At 44.3% G+C, this 15,477-nt stretch overlaps 1 protein-coding gene across 7 annotated transcripts in view; it reads left to right on the plus strand.

Moving 5' to 3' along the window:
- Positions 1 to 15,477, plus strand: part of TSC2 (TSC complex subunit 2) — a 116,274-nt gene that overhangs the window by 50,999 nt on the left and 49,798 nt on the right. For all 7 annotated transcript variants that reach the window (XM_085846043.1, XM_085846100.1, XM_085846049.1 and 4 more), the window contains 2 exons: positions 11,059 to 11,165; positions 14,203 to 14,356. In XM_085846043.1, coding sequence (XP_085702169.1) covers positions 11,059 to 11,165; positions 14,203 to 14,356 — 261 coding nt within the window. The remainder of the gene's footprint in view (positions 1 to 11,058; positions 11,166 to 14,202; positions 14,357 to 15,477) is intronic.

Raw genomic sequence — 15,477 nt, forward strand, 5'->3', positions numbered from 1 at the left:
TGGGTCCAAGGATAACCAAGCATGATTATGAAATCATTTCAATAGTCCAGTGGTAAACGATTTAACTCGTTCAATGGAAACGATTTCAATTGCCGAGCACCAGCGTCCAAAAACAATAGGCGAGTGACAGCAAGTTAACTCGTTCAATGGAAACGATTTGAATTGCCGAGCACCAGCGTCAAAAAACAATAGGCGAGTGACAGCCGTTTATTAAAATAGTTTAGTGGCAGTCAATGGATAGCAAACGTCACGTAATCGTAAACGATGCGCTCCTACGTTATGCATGCGCTCGACTATCGTTGGGCATAGGCTGTGGACGCCTAAAACACGATAAGCAATTGTTGGTATAACTAATCTATAAGTTATCGAAGCGTTCTGTGTTCATTACTAGTACATTATGCATTTGTCAAAGTCTTTTTTTAATAATTTCAATAGTAAAACAAAAATATTTCATCTTCGGAATGAAAAAAAAAAAATTAGCCCTTTCAGAACATCGAACAATGGTGCAAAGTATTCTCCTATTCGTTGACGCAACGAGGATCCATCATCCCCCACAGCCTCTACATCACGCTCACATACTACTACTAACATAGACATACAGCTACTACCAATGCTACTACCACTACTACTACTACTACTACTATTATTACTGTCACGCACACCTACTACTGGTAATAGTACTGCTACTATTGATACTACCGGCGTTCACATCGACTCACCATGGAGTCTGGAACAATGATGGGTTTTTATTGTGAAGCCCATTTGTATATACCAATTCCCCTAAACGCTGCCAGTACGCCAGTACACGGTAGATGTAAGTTAGAAACACTCTCAGTAAGTTCTATGGTTGTCCGGAAGACGTCAATTTAATTCGTCTACATACGACAATGTGCGTTTTACATACGTTACAAATAGGTTCATAGCATGTTACTCAAAGGTAAGAAGCACGTTTTACTTAGGTTCAAAACATGCTACTCATAGGGAAAACACACGTTACTCTTACGTTCATAGCACGCCAGTCATTGGTTCAAGGCCAGTTATACATAGTTTCAATGCACGTTACTCATAGTTTCCAAGCACGTTAAACATAGGCGAAGCTGACGCTACTCATTTGTTCAAAGCACGTTACTCATCGATTAGAAATTTGGTTTCAAGTATGTTGGCCATTACCTTGACATGCTTCAACTTATGAGTAACGTGTGTTCGCCGTGTTTAACCGATCGTGGAACGTGCTAGGAACAGATGCCAACGCATGCGAAACGTGTGAGCCTTACGTCGAGTACGTCTTAAAATTTTCAGCATGCTTGAAATTTCACGACGTACCAAACGGACTAGGTAATATGCCAGCGTACTTCAATGATTTCCAGCATACTCTAAACGTATACACAACTTACCTGTAGCGTATCTGACGAGTGCCAAGCGTTGGAAACACATTTTTCATAGAATGGCATACGCTGGCAAAATCGTCAAGGTGTGACTGCGATGCTGACACTTAAAATTCTCAGGCAGTTTTGATTTCGATCGGCGTCCGGCAAGTTCTTAACTGGCTACGCCACGAGTTCGCCGGCGATACGTATAGCACGCAAAGGGTAAGTAAAACTCTCGTTTGTCATAGGTTTTGAACGCCGACCACAAGGTAAGCATTCGTTGGTAAAAGTTATGTATAACACAACGAAACGTTCTGTGCCCGTTACTAATATGTTATGCAAACGATTAACACGTTATGAATACGCCAAAAACTTTAAAAAAAAACATCAAAATTTCAGCGTACGCCAGCGTTTTACATACATTTTTATACGTTGCCATTGCTGCCTAAAACGTCTCGGTGTGACAGGGCCCTAAGATATAAGGTTCACTTGAGTGATCCAGCAGTATTGGCGGCGGAGGTTTTGCACTCTCCTGAGTGCTTCCCCTCTAGTTTTAATGTTGTTTTGAATGTACAACTTTTGTAAGTACCAGGACTCGATGTGTAAAAAATTAGGACTTAAAGTTTGTGCCAATAAAACACGAATAACGGTCGTGTTTGAGTTGATGATAATTTCAGTTTTCAAAGCCTTAGTTGTATGTGCTTATTGTGCTTATTTTTCATATGCCCCCAAAAGAGGTATTTGTTATCTTCTGAGAAACTACACATACAATTACGATGAAACTTGACCACCATCTTCACCACCCTTGATGTATAAAGTTTGTTCACGACAATAAAAAGAAATTGGGGTCAAGGGTGTTCTACTGGGGGGGGGGGTGTTTGTCCCCCAAAATACGTATTGGCTTTCTTTTCTGAAACCACACACAATTTAGATGAAACTTGACCACAACCTTTCTCACCCGTGATGTACCAAGGTTTCTTCACGGCGTTACAAAATAAATCCAAAGGTATTTACTTTCTTCTCCATTATATATTTTGTGGGTCATCCATGCCTACCAGTGGTTACTTGATTATCTTATCCAGCCACTACGAGGTGAGCGCCCAGGGGTATTGCCCGTATGTTTAATATCTCTGTGATGTTCTTTGTCATAATTCCTGTAGGTCCAGCTATAACTGGTACAACTATGGCATTCTTCATCTTCCAGGATCTTCTCACTTCGTTCTTGAGATCTTGGTATCTGGTCATTTACTTGATTTCTGCATCGTTTAGTCCAAAATCACTGCTATCAACACTTCAATAAGCAATGCCGTCTTCTCTTTTTTTGCACCCAAGTATGATATCTGGTCGCAATGCTTTGTTTTCGATGTTCACGCTCGATGAGATCATTAGTTCGTACGTGAGCAGGATGTACTTCTATGTTTTCAGTGATTACTTTTGGTTCGTGTTCCCACAAATTTTCTGGAAGTGGGACATCATAGTTTTTGCAGATGCGTCAGCGGAATACTTGACAAACTCAGTTGTGTCGGCGTGTGTACAGCTGTTCTGACATGAGCTTGTGTGTGTGTGTGTGTGTGTGTGTGTGTGTGTGTGTGTGTGTGTGTGTGTGTGTGTGTGTGTGTGTGTGTGTGTGTGTGTGTGTGTGTGTGTGTTTTCACTCATTAAGCACAACAAAGCATTCTCTTTACTAACCCCACCTCCACCCCTCAACTATCTCTCTCTCTCTCTCTCTCTCTCTCTCTCTCTCTCTCTCTCTCTCTCTCTCTCTCTCTCTCTCTCTCTCTCTCTCTCTCTCTCTCTCTCTCTCTCTCTCTCTCTCTCTCTCTCTCTCTCTCTCTCTCTCTCTCTCTCTCTCTCTCTCTCTCTCTCTCTCTCTCTCTCTCTCTCTCTCTCTCTCTCTCTCTCTCTCTCTCTCTCTCTCTCTCTCTCTCTCTCTCTCTCTCTCTCTCTCTCTCTCTCTCTCTCTCTCTCTCTCTCTCTCTCTCTCTCTCTCTCTCTCTCTCTCTCTCTCTCTCTCTCTCTCTCTCTCTCTCTCTCTCTCTCTCTCTCTCTCTCTCTCTCTCTCTCTCTCGCACCCCCCCCCCTCGCACCCCTCCCTCCCGCAGTGTATAGAACGTTTTGTGAGGCATTGCTCTCCCCACCTACCCTCCCCCCTTTGTCACTCTTCCCCCCTTCTGAGCTTCCCTCTCCTCACCCCTCCCTTCCCTCCATCCTTTCCTCTCTCTTCCCTCCCTGCTGCCTCTCTCTCTCCTCCCTGCTGCCTCTCTCTCTCCTCCCTGCTGCCCCTCTCTCTCTCCTCCCTGCTGCCTCTCTCTCTCTCCTCCCTGCTGCCTCTCTCTCTCCTCCCTGCTGCCTCTCTCTCTCCTCCCTGCTGCCTCTCTCTCTCCTCCCTGCTGCCTCTCTCTCTCCTCCCTGCTGCCTCTCTCTCTCTCCTCCCTGCTGCCTCTCTCTCCTCTCCCTGCTGCCTCTCCCTGCTGCCTCTCCCTGCTGCCTCTCCCTGCTGCCTCTCCCTGCTGCGTCTCCCTGCTGCGTCTCCCTGCTGCCTCTCCCTGCTGCCTCTCCCTGCTGCCTCTCCCTGCTGCCTCTCCCTGCTGCCTCTCTCTCCCTCCCTGCTGCCTCTCTCTCTCTCTCCTCCCTGCTGCCTCTCTCTCTCTCCTCCCTGCTGCCTCTCTCTCTCTCTCCTCCCTGCTGCCTCTCTCTCTCCTCCCTGCTGCCTCTCTCTCTCCTCCCTGCTGCCTCTCTCTCTCTCCTCCCTGCTGCCTCTCTCTCCTCTCCCTGCTGCCTCTCTCTCCTCTCCCTGCTGCCTCTCTCTCCTCTCCCTGCTGCCTCTCTCTCCTCTCCCTGCTGCCTCTCTCTCCCCTCCCTGCTGCCTCTCTCTCCTCTCCCTACTGCCTCTCTCTCCCTCCCTGCTGTCTCTGTCTCTGGCTCTGTCTCTCTCTCTCTCTCTCTCTCTGTCTCTGTCTCTGTCTCTGTCTCTGTCTCTGTCTCTGTCTCTCTGTCTCTCTGTCTCTCTGTCTCTCTGTCTCTCTGTCTCTCTGTCTCTCTGTCTCTCTGTCTCTCTGTCTCTCTGTCTCTCTGTCTCTCTGTCTCTCTGTCTCTCTGTCTCTCTGTCTCTCTGTCTCTCTGTCTCTCTGTCTCTCTGTCTCTCTGTCTCTCTGTCTCTCTGTCTCTCTGTCTCTCTGTCTCTCTGTCTCTCTGTCTCTCTGTCTCTCTGTCTCTCTGTCTCTCTGTCTCTCTGTCTCTCTGTCTCTCTGTCTCTCTGTCTCTCTGTCTCTCTGTCTCTCTGTCTCTCTGTCTCTCTGTCTCTCTGTCTCTCTGTCTCTCTGTCTCTCTGTCTCTCTGTCTCTCTGTCTCTCTGTCTCTCTGTCTCTCTGTCTCTCTGTCTCTCTGTCTCTCTGTCTCTCTGTCTCTCTGTCTCTCTGTCTCTCTGTCTCTCTGTCTCTCTGTCTCTCTGTCTCTCTGTCTCTCTGTCTCTCTGTCTCTCTGTCTCTCTGTCTCTCTGTCTCTCTGTCTCTCTGTCTCTCTGTCTCTCTGTCTCTCTGTCTCTCTGTCTCTCTGTCTCTCTGTCTCTCTGTCTCTCTGTCTCTCTGTCTCTCTGTCTCTCTGTCTCTCTGTCTCTCTGTCTCTCTGTCTCTCTGTCTCTCTGTCTCTCTGTCTCTCTGTCTCTCTGTCTCTCTGTCTCTCTGTCTCTCTGTCTCTCTGTCTCTCTGTCTCTCTGTCTCTCTGTCTCTCTTTCTCTCTGTCTCTCTGTCTCTCTGTCTCTCTGTCTCTCTGTCTCTCTGTCTCTCTGTCTCTCTGTCTCTCTGTCTCTCTGTCTCTCTGTCTCTCTGTCTCTCTGTCTCTCTGTCTCTCTGTCTCTCTGTCTCTCTGTCTCTCTGTCTCTCTGTCTCTCTGTCTCTCTGTCTCTCTGTCTCTCTGTCTCTCTGTCTCTCTGTCTCTCTGTCTCTCTGTCTCTCTGTCTCTCTGTCTCTCTGTCTCTCTGTCTCTCTGTCTCTCTGTCTCTCTGTCTCTCTGTCTCTCTGTCTCTCTGTCTCTCTGTCTCTCTGTCTCTCTGTCTCTCTGTCTCTCTGTCTCTCTGTCTCTCTGTCTCTCTGTCTCTGTCTCTGTCTCTGTCTCTGTCTCTGTCTCTGTCTCTGTCTCTGTCTCTGTCTCTGTCTCTGTCTCTGTCTCTGTCTCTGTCTCTGTCTCTGTCTCTGTCTCTGTCTCTGTCTCTGTCTCTCTCGCTCCCTCCCTGCCTCCTCTCTCTCTCTCTCCATGCCTCCTCTCGTTCTCCCTCTCCCCTCCCTCCTTAATACCCCCGTCAATAAAGCAACGGGTTGTGTTTGCTGGTCTAATAAACAGGCAAAAGTAGGACCGGTCTCGTGTGAGATTTCACCCACTTTCCAGCTCTCTTCCCCATGCCTTCATCACAAGTTGAGAGAGAGAGAGAGAGAGAGAGAGAGAGAGAGAGAGAGAGAGAGAGAGAGAGAGAGAGAGAGAGAGAGAGAGAGAAATAGAGAGAGAGAGATAGAGAGAGAGATAAAGAGAGAGAGAGAGAGTGAGATAGAGATAGAGAGAGAGAGAGAGAGAGAGAGAGAGAGAGAGAGAGAGATATAGAGAGAGAGATATAGAGAGAGAGATATAGAGAGAGAGATATAGAGAGAGAGATATAGAGAGAGAGATATAGAGAGAGAGATATAGAGAGAGAGATATAGAGAGAGAGATATAGAGAGAGAGATATAGAGAGAGAGATATAGAGAAAGAGATATAGAGAGAGAGATATAGAGAGAGAGATATAGAGAGAGAGATATAGAGAGAGAGATATAGAGAGAGAGATATAGAGAGAGAGATATAGAGAGAGAGATATAGAGAGAGAGATATAGAGAGAGAGATATAGAGAGAGAGATATAGAGAGAGAGATATAGAGAGAGAGATATAGAGAGAGAGATATAGAGAGAGAGATATAGAGAGAGAGATATAGAGAGAGAGATATAGAGAGAGAGATATAGAGAGAGAGATATAGAGAGAGATATAGAGAGAGAGATATAGAGAGAGAGATATAGAGAGAGAGATATAGAGAGAGAGATATAGAGAGAGAGATATAGAGAGAGAGATATAGAGAGAGAGATATAGAGAGAGAGATATATAGAGAGAGATATATAGAGAGAGATATATAGAGAGAGATATATAGAGAGAGATATATAGAGAGAGATATAGAGAGAGATATATATATATATATATATATATATATATATATATATATATATATATATATATATATATATACATACACAGATACACACATACATTATATGATATGTTCATACGGGTTGTGTTCAAAAAGTATCCGACCTTTGTTCATTAAAAAATACTCGTATCCAGATACAACAAACTTATACTAATCTCCTTCAAAGTAGTCCCCTTGGGCTGCCACACACTTCTCCTAACAGTTCTGCCACTGTCGGAAGCAGCGCTGGAACACCTCTTTTGGGATGGCGCGCAGCTGGTCCGTCGCATTCCGCATGATGTCTTCTCTGGACTGAAATCTGGTCCCTTTCAGGGGCATTTTCAGCTTGGGGAAAAGCCAGAAGTCACACGGAGCCATGTCGGGAGAGTAGGGATCCTGACAAAGCACAGGTGTGTTGTGTTTGGCCAGGAAACTCTGTATCAAATGTGAAGAATGGGCGGGTGCGTTATTGTGATGGAGCTGCCAATTGATCGCTGCCCAAATGTCCGGCCGTTTGCATCGCACAGCGTCACGAAGGCGACACAGTACCTCTTGGTAGTACTCTTTGGTGATGGTTGTGCCGTGTGGTGCCTACTCGTGATGAACCACGCCACTGGAGTCAAAGAAGACGGTCAGCATGTCTTTGACATTGATGCGGACCTTCTTTGCTTTTTTTGGCCTCGGGGATGTTGGATGCTTCGATAGCCTGGTGTTGGCGCAGTTGTTAGGGCAGCGGCTTGGGATCAAAAAGGTCCTGAGTTCAAGCCCTGTTGGGCCACTGAATTAATACACCAGGGGGTTGACTCAGCCTGTCATCCTTCCGAGGTCGGCGAAATGAGCACCAGTATACTGGGCCGGTCTATACCCCGGTTAAAATAGGTGTACCATATCCCTGTGTCGTAAGAGGCGACCAGGGTTGCGTCAGGAAGGGCATCCGGCGTAAAACAGGTGCCAAATCACTATGCGGATCATAAGGATGATCTGCTGTGGCGACCCCTAACGGGAGCAGCTGAAAGAAGAAGAAGAAGAAGAAGAAGAAGAAGAAGAAGAGGATGTTGGATGCTTCTATTGTGATGACTGGAACTTGGTTTCTGGGTCGTACCCATAAACCCAGGTCTCATCACCAGTGATCACTGTGTTGAAGAAGTTGGGATCGCTGTTCACAGTCTCCAGCATGTCCTGTGCGATCTCCAAACGGAGTTGCTGCTGCTCGATCATTAGCAGCTTTGGCACGAACTTCGCTGAGATTCTCCTTAAGCCCAAATCCTCAGTCACAATGGAATGAACGGATCCAATCCTGACGCCCGCCTCGTCTGCAAGTTCGCTGATCGTGATTCGACGATCCTGCATCAGCAGGGTCCTCACTTGGTCAATGACGATCTCATTTCGGGATGTTGAGGGCCTACCAGAACGTGCTTCACTTTCCACTGATGTGCGACCATCTTTGAAGCGGTTGCACCACTCTTTTATCTGTGTGGTGCCCATTGCTTCGTTGCCGAAGGCCTGTTGAATCTTGCGGATCGTTTCCACTCGGGAATCGCCAAGCTTTACACAAAATTTGATGCAGTAGCGTTGTTCAAGTTTTTCCACCATTTTGTCAAAAACGAAAATCCGACGGCGCTCACTTACACTTCCTCACTCATCGGCGGTCTGTCGGCGAGTGACAGCTTCTGCAGGCAGGAAAATATTCACGCATATGGATTAGGATCGCCGACATACGTGCACCAAACCACGCCTCCCTAGCTTCATTTGTTTACGCACGAAAAATTAAGGTTGTATACATTTTGAACACACCTCGTATATATGTATATATATATATATATATATATATATATATATATATATATATATATATATATATATATATATATATATATATATATATATATAGATATAGAGAGATACAGAGATAGATAGAGAGATAGAGATAGAGATAGAGATAGAGATAGAGATAGAGATAGAGATAGAGATAGAGATAGAGATAGAGATAGAGATAGAGATAGAGATAGAGATAGAGATAGAGATAGAGATAGAGATACAGATAGAGATAGAGATAGAGATAGAGATAGAGATAGAGATAGAGATAGAGATAGAGATAGAGATAGAGATAGAGATAGAGATAGAGATAGAGATAGAGATAGAGATAGAGATAGAGATAGAGATAGAGATATAGATATAGATATAGATATAGATATAGATATAGATATAGATATAGATATAGATATAGATATAGATATAGATATAGATATAGATATAGATATAGATATATATATATATATATATATATATATATATTCATAGAGATATGATCCAACCCGAGTAAAAATAGGGAATACAAACAGTGATTTCCACTCGTGCCCTTTTATATAATGCCCTGCAGGGAGGCACTCATCCCACCTGTCGCCTCCTTACTGGCTCGTGCTGCGGAGGAAAGGGATCCTCACGTCACACATCTTCATGGTTTCCCATGCGGGAGGTCCCACTGGGGCCATCCCACCCTTCCTGTTTCCTGATCTACGTGGCCGTACATGCTGCTCTCTCATCTGAGCCATGTGGAGTCATGGTGCTGTTTATTATGAAAGGAAAATATTTATATGACAAATTACAATGGGGAAAACCACACGAAACACTGAGGTGGGGATGTGGGGATGTTGGTGTGTTGACGAACAGGCTGGAAGGAAGACAAAGGGAACTTCCCCAAAAACAAACCCGACACTGCTTATGCTGAACATGTACTGTACTATTGAAATAATTAGTGTAATCTAAATTCTAAACCCAATTACCCAGGCATACCCGTGACAATGTATGTATATACAGCACCTTCAGAAAGTATTCACACCCCTTGACTTTCGTCACATTTTGTTGTCGCAGCCTGAATTTAAGATGGATTGAATTTAATTTTTTTTGTCACCAATCTGCACAAAATACCCCATCATGACAAAGTGAAAACATGTTTTCAGAAATTTTTACGAGTTAATTAAATATGTAAAGCTGAAATGTCTTGATTCAATAAGTATTCACTCCCAGAGTCAATACATTGTAGAAGCATCTTTGGCAGTGATTACAACTTTGAGTCTTCTTGGTTATGTCTGTATCAGCTTTGCACATCTGGATTTGGGGATTTTCTCCCATTCTTCCTTGCAGATTTACTCAAGCTCTGTCAATTTGGATGGGGAGCGTCGGTGAACAGCAATCTTCAAGCCTTTCAACAGATTCTCAATAGGATTCAAGTCTGGGCTTTGTTTGGCCACTCGAGGACTTTCACGTTCTTGTTCTGAAGTCATTGCAGTGTTGCTTTGGCTGTATGCTTGGGGTCATTGTACTGTTGGAACGTAAATATTCCTACAGTCTCAGGTCTTTTGTACTCTGAAGCAGGTTCTCCTCAAGGATTTGCCTGTATTTGGCTCCATTCATTGTTCCTTCTATCCTTGCAAGTCTCCCAGTCCCTTGCACTGAAAAGTATCCCTGTAGCACGATGCTGCCACCACCATGCTTCATGGTAGGGATGGTGTTAGATGGGTGATGAGCTGTACTCGTTTTGCAAACTCTCGGTGTGCCGTCATGAGCTTTTTTTTCTCAAGAGTGGCTTCCATTTGGCCATTCTCCCCTTAAAGCCTACATTTGTGAAGTGTTGCAGAGACTATTGTCCTTCCATTAAGTTCTCCTATCTCAGCCAAGGAACTGTAGTTCTGTCAGAGTGGTCATTGGATTCTTGGTCACCTCCCTGACCAAGGTCCTTCTTGCCCGTTTGCTCAGTTTGGTCAGACAGCCAGCTCTAGTAAGAGTCTGGGTCGTACCATATTATTTCTATTTCCTAATGATGGAGCTCACTATGCTGTTGGGAACTTTCAACACTCCAGAAATTGTTTTATTCCTTTCCCCAGATCTATGTATTCCTCCTCACAATTATATCGACAGACAGTTCCTTGGACCTCATGGTCGAGTTTCTGCTCTGACGTGCACCGTCAACTGTGGGAACTCGCATAGAAAGATGTGTTTCTTTCTAAATCATGTCCAACAAATTGAATTGGCCACAGGTGGACTCCATTCAGGTTGTCGAGACATCTCAAGGATCATCAAAGGAAATTTGATGTACCTGAGCTCAATTTGGAGCCTTGTAGCAAAGGGGTTGAACACTTATGGACGCAAGACATTTCAGCTTTTAATTTTTAATTAATTTGTAAAAAAATTCTAAAAATACGTTTTCACTGTCATTGTGGGATATTTTGTAGCGATCATTGATAAAAAAATATATATATAAATTTAATCTATTTAAAAATTCAGGCTGTAACACAACAAAATGTGACAAAAGTCAAGGGGTGTGAATGTGAACACTTTCTCAAGGCATTGTACATATTTTTCATCTTTACAGACTATTATTGGTGGGATAGTGGTCAGAATGAATTTTCCTGAAGAGAGAGCGATTTAAAGGAGATGGAAGATGCAACATGATGAGCATCTGACTCTAACGTCTGTATATTCGAACAGGTGTTTGATTTCTTCTTTTCCCTGCAAGCTGATTCCTCCCTTCGCCTGGGCATCATCAACAAGCGTGGAGAGTTGCGCTTCAGTGTTTACTGCCTCTGCGATTGCAGGTCTTTTTGTTTTGTTTCGCATTGTTCCATTTTTATTCATGCATTTTTTGACCATATCTTTTTGTGAATTAATTAATTGATTTCATAAACAGGATTGACACAACCATGAGTTGTACGACATACGTGTACCAAAGTTTCTTACATGCGTGTTTCCAAAGATTATTCAATACATTTGTAGCCTGTGTAAAAATTGAGTTGTGTCAAAATGATCATCCTTTCTCATGTAAAGAAACTCGGCTCAAAGATAATATATACACTTTTTTTTTTTGGTTGTTGGGATAGTGACGAAAACAGGACTTGTGTGAAAAGTAGTCTTGGTTCAATACGATATAAGACTTTATTTTGATGCTGTCCAAACACTTTATCCTACAGAAAATCTGTTGTTGTATAGTCCCGGAATGTTCTCTCGAACAAGCCCGTGGCACGGAGACAGCCAATCAATCGCCCAGGAGCGACCCAGAGGTGCTCACATCCAGGATGGTGTACTCCCGCCTTCACGAAGTCAGGGACATGACAGAGTTAGAGATTGTTGGAGAGAACAGGGGAGAGAGAGAGAGAGAGAGAGAGAGAGAGAGAGAGAGAGAGGAGAAGAGAGGAGAAGAGAGGAGAAGAGAGGAGAAGAGAGGAGAAGAGAGGAGAAGAGAGGAGAAGAGAGGAGAAGAGAGGAGAAGAGAGGAGAAGAGAGGAGAAGAGAGGAGAAGAGAGGAGAAGAGAGGAGAAGAGAGGAGAAGAGAGGAGAAGAGAGGAGAAGAGAGGAGAGGAGAGAGAGGAGAAGAGAGGAGAAGAGAGGAGAAGAGAGGAGAAGAGAGGAGAAGAGAGGAGAAGAGAGGACTAGAGAGGAGAAGAGAGGAGAAGAGAGGAGAAGAGAGGAGAAGAGAGGAGAAGAGAGGAGAAGAGAGGAGAAGAGAGGAGAAGAGAGGAGAAGAGAGGAGAACAGAGGAGAAGAGAGGAGGAGAGAGGAGAAGAGAGGAGAAGAGAGGAGAAGAGAGGAGAAGAGAGGAGAAGAGAGGAGAAGAGAGGAGAAGAGAGGAGAGAGAGAGGAGAAGAGAGGAGAAGAGAGGAGAAGAGAGGAGAAGAGAGGAGAAGAGAGGAGAAGAGAGGAGAAGAGAGGAGAAGAGAAGAGAAGAGAAGAGAGAGAGGAGAGAAGAGAAGAGAAGAGAAGAGAAGAGAAGAGAAGAGAAGAGAAGAGAAGAGAAGAGAAGGAAAGGAAAGGACCGGCCCGTGGGGACCGATCGGCACTTTGACGGTGATCGCGCTGTCCTGACAAATCCAGGCAGCAGGAAAGAATGGGGAAGATTTGGCACTCGACCTGCATCGGCAAATATGTTGTTGCAACAGGTGGCTCTGGAGGAAGTCGATTTAAAAAAAAAAATAATAATTATAAATGAAGACGCCAATCAATTACGATCATCGTTCACCAGCAGGCAAGGCTCAGGTCTTGTGCTTCAACCACTGAGTGGCCTTCTTCGAGGACTATGCAGGCATCGTGTTCCGGTCTTACTATCCGTGTATTGCATTCACTCGACTCCATTCCCCCTTGGGAGGGTAACTTGGCATCTGTCACATGACACTTGCACAGTCCTGGATGAAGACCATTCGGTGGTGCGGCATCAAACCTGAGCCTTGCCTGCTGGGAAACTCTCCGAGTTGGTCGAGTCTTCAATTGTTTTAGTTTTTTTTATTGTTGCAACAGCAATCAGTTTTTTGTGGAGAGAATTAAAATGCAATTGTAGTCTTATAAAAGACGACCAGCAATTATTTGTCAGGTTAGTTAATGCGCTGAAAGTGCCAACATATTTTGGGTACAATGAGTTAGCATTTATTTTATAATTACCCAATTGTTTAAACGTCAAACCAGACTCGGTGGTGTCGTGGTTATCTCGTCCGCTCCGAGTCTGGGAGGTTGACGGTTCAAACCCCGGCCAGGTCGTACCAAAGATTTTAAGAATTGTACGTGCTGCTTCCTTGCTTTGACGTTCAGCATTTAAAAGGATAAGAGTATAGACAATCCCCGTAGGTTAGCATCCATGGGGAAGAGGAAAGTCCTCCTTCGGAAATGGCCCGCTGTGAGTGAGTTGAGAAAGACTGCGCCATTGATGTGACTGCACTGCTTCCTACAGTGCCCCAGGAAGTGACGGCACTTCCCCCAATCTCAGTGGCTGTGTTTGTCTGACTCGGTGACATAATGGTTTGACCGTCTGCTCAGAGTCTGAGAGGTCGGTTGCTCAAACCCTGCTGAGTCATACGATTGCTTCCTTGCTTGACTCAGAATTTATGTGATAGAACGCAAACAACCATATGTTGGCAACCATAGCACAGGCCTTGATGGGCTCAATGGCCTCCTGTATTGAAGTCTCTTGTGAGGGAACTTGTATTTATTAAGGATTACTACCACTTTTTGTATTTGATTTGTATTTGCCTCGTGGAGTAGTTTGAACTTATCTCATGCCGGACACATATAATGATAAAGAACCGGATATTTGACAGTATATTGGAGCTGAGCATAAGATTCTGGTGTCATGAGTTATGAACTCTCGTGGGAATGCCTTCCAGACTAATCCGCAGTGATGCTACTCAACGTAGATTTTAACTTGGTATAGCATGCCTTCATTTCTTGGAAGGCCAACTCGTATGCATACTGCTAATCTCAAAGTTATGCAGATAGAATGACCCCCCCCCCACACCAAAAAGAAAAATGCAAAACATTTTCAGTTATTGATATAAAGCAACACTCTAGTCTCCGAATGTCTTGCCAGGATGTACGCCCAACTCTTTTCCTTCTCTGAGCCTTGCACAATAAATTGCGAATTAAACTTGTCGTGATTTTGTTAAACCTTGAATGGCGCGAGTTGCTTAAATATCCCATCCTTTGGTGAAATACACGTGGCTGGTTCTTAATATTTGCTCCTTTCTCTCTAACTACCTATTGTTCTCTGACTGGTAGCTGTTTAATGCAGGAGTGTTTGGATGAGGGTGTGCTTTCCGAAGGTGCGATGGGACAAACGGTCAACCCCTGATCTTGTGCCGACATTTTCAGTGATGTTGAGCGCCGCCTCACAGACAAGCGGGCCACTGGTACCATCTCTCCACCAGCAGACAGCCCCACACTGTGCCAATCAACCATTCCGTACCGCTTCGAATCGTTGCCTTTCTGCAAAGCGTTCAACTGCCTCCTCATGTGCCTCAAGCAGGTAATCAGTTTTTTTTACTTACCTACATGTTTATCCATTAATAAACCTTCCCCATTTAAAAAATTTTATTTAATGTCTGATCTCCTGCTAAAAGTAGAAATAATAACAATGGCACTGTCGGAAAGCTAAAAATCGATTTACTTGTTACAAAAATAGTATCGCTTTAAACATAAGGATTGCCGTTATAAAAGCCCGTCTTTCCGAATGGAAGAAGAAGCAGGGCCTGGAACTTTCATGTCACGGTTCCAATGGTAGCATTTGTTTGAAATTATTCCACGATTGCAGGAACCTTTTTGAATAAATCGTGGCCGACATGGAAGGAGCACACAAAATTATATCTCCCGATATAAAACACAGTGTGTATTTGTGTATTTGTCTGTTCCCCTTCATAAGGACAATTTCACAAGGGGTTTCAAGGCCAATCTTTTTAACACGACTGTATGTTCACTCCGGTCTATTTTTCACGATTTCAAAAAAACTCGAAAAACATTTTTCATAAAAGAGTAATTACGTCTCTTATGTTGGAATTGTAGACTGTGACTTGCAACCGGGCATCAAGGGCGGTGTGTAGGAGCGTTTTAAAAAAAACTAGAACTGCCACTTTATAACTGCTGGCAGTGATGACCGGGTACCCAGTCCGCGTCCGCCTTTGATACAACATGGGACTTTCTGCAGATGACAGTCGCAAAGTTTCGCATTCATCGGGAAAGTGGTTCCAGAAAAAAACATGATTGAAGAGTGATACAAACAGAGGCCTGCTTCGATATGGCGTGGGACTGAAGACCTACGAACGGGGCAGCACAATGCGTTCAATTTCCTTATTACTGGCGAACAGATTCAAATAATTAAATAATTCTGGCTGCCAAACCGCGTGACCGATCAGGTTGAAATTTTAAACCTTTGTTTCGCATGTCGGCTAAATTACAAATGTGAAGTTTCGTATATATAGAAGCAGCGCTTCCAGAGTAAACATTAATTAATATTTATCCTTCAATCCAAGATGGCGGCCAAACCATGTGACTTGTGATGTCATAATTTTCACCACATGTGCAAACACGATCGGAGACGATAACTGCAAATTTTCGCTTCGCAAGGTTAAGCAGTTCCAGAGAAAACATTAT

This window comes from Eptatretus burgeri, chromosome 1, assembly GCF_056783735.1.
Source record: "Eptatretus burgeri isolate ZD-2024b chromosome 1, Ebu_testis_v1, whole genome shotgun sequence".
NCBI classification, from domain to species: domain Eukaryota; kingdom Metazoa; phylum Chordata; class Myxini; order Myxiniformes; family Myxinidae; genus Eptatretus; species Eptatretus burgeri.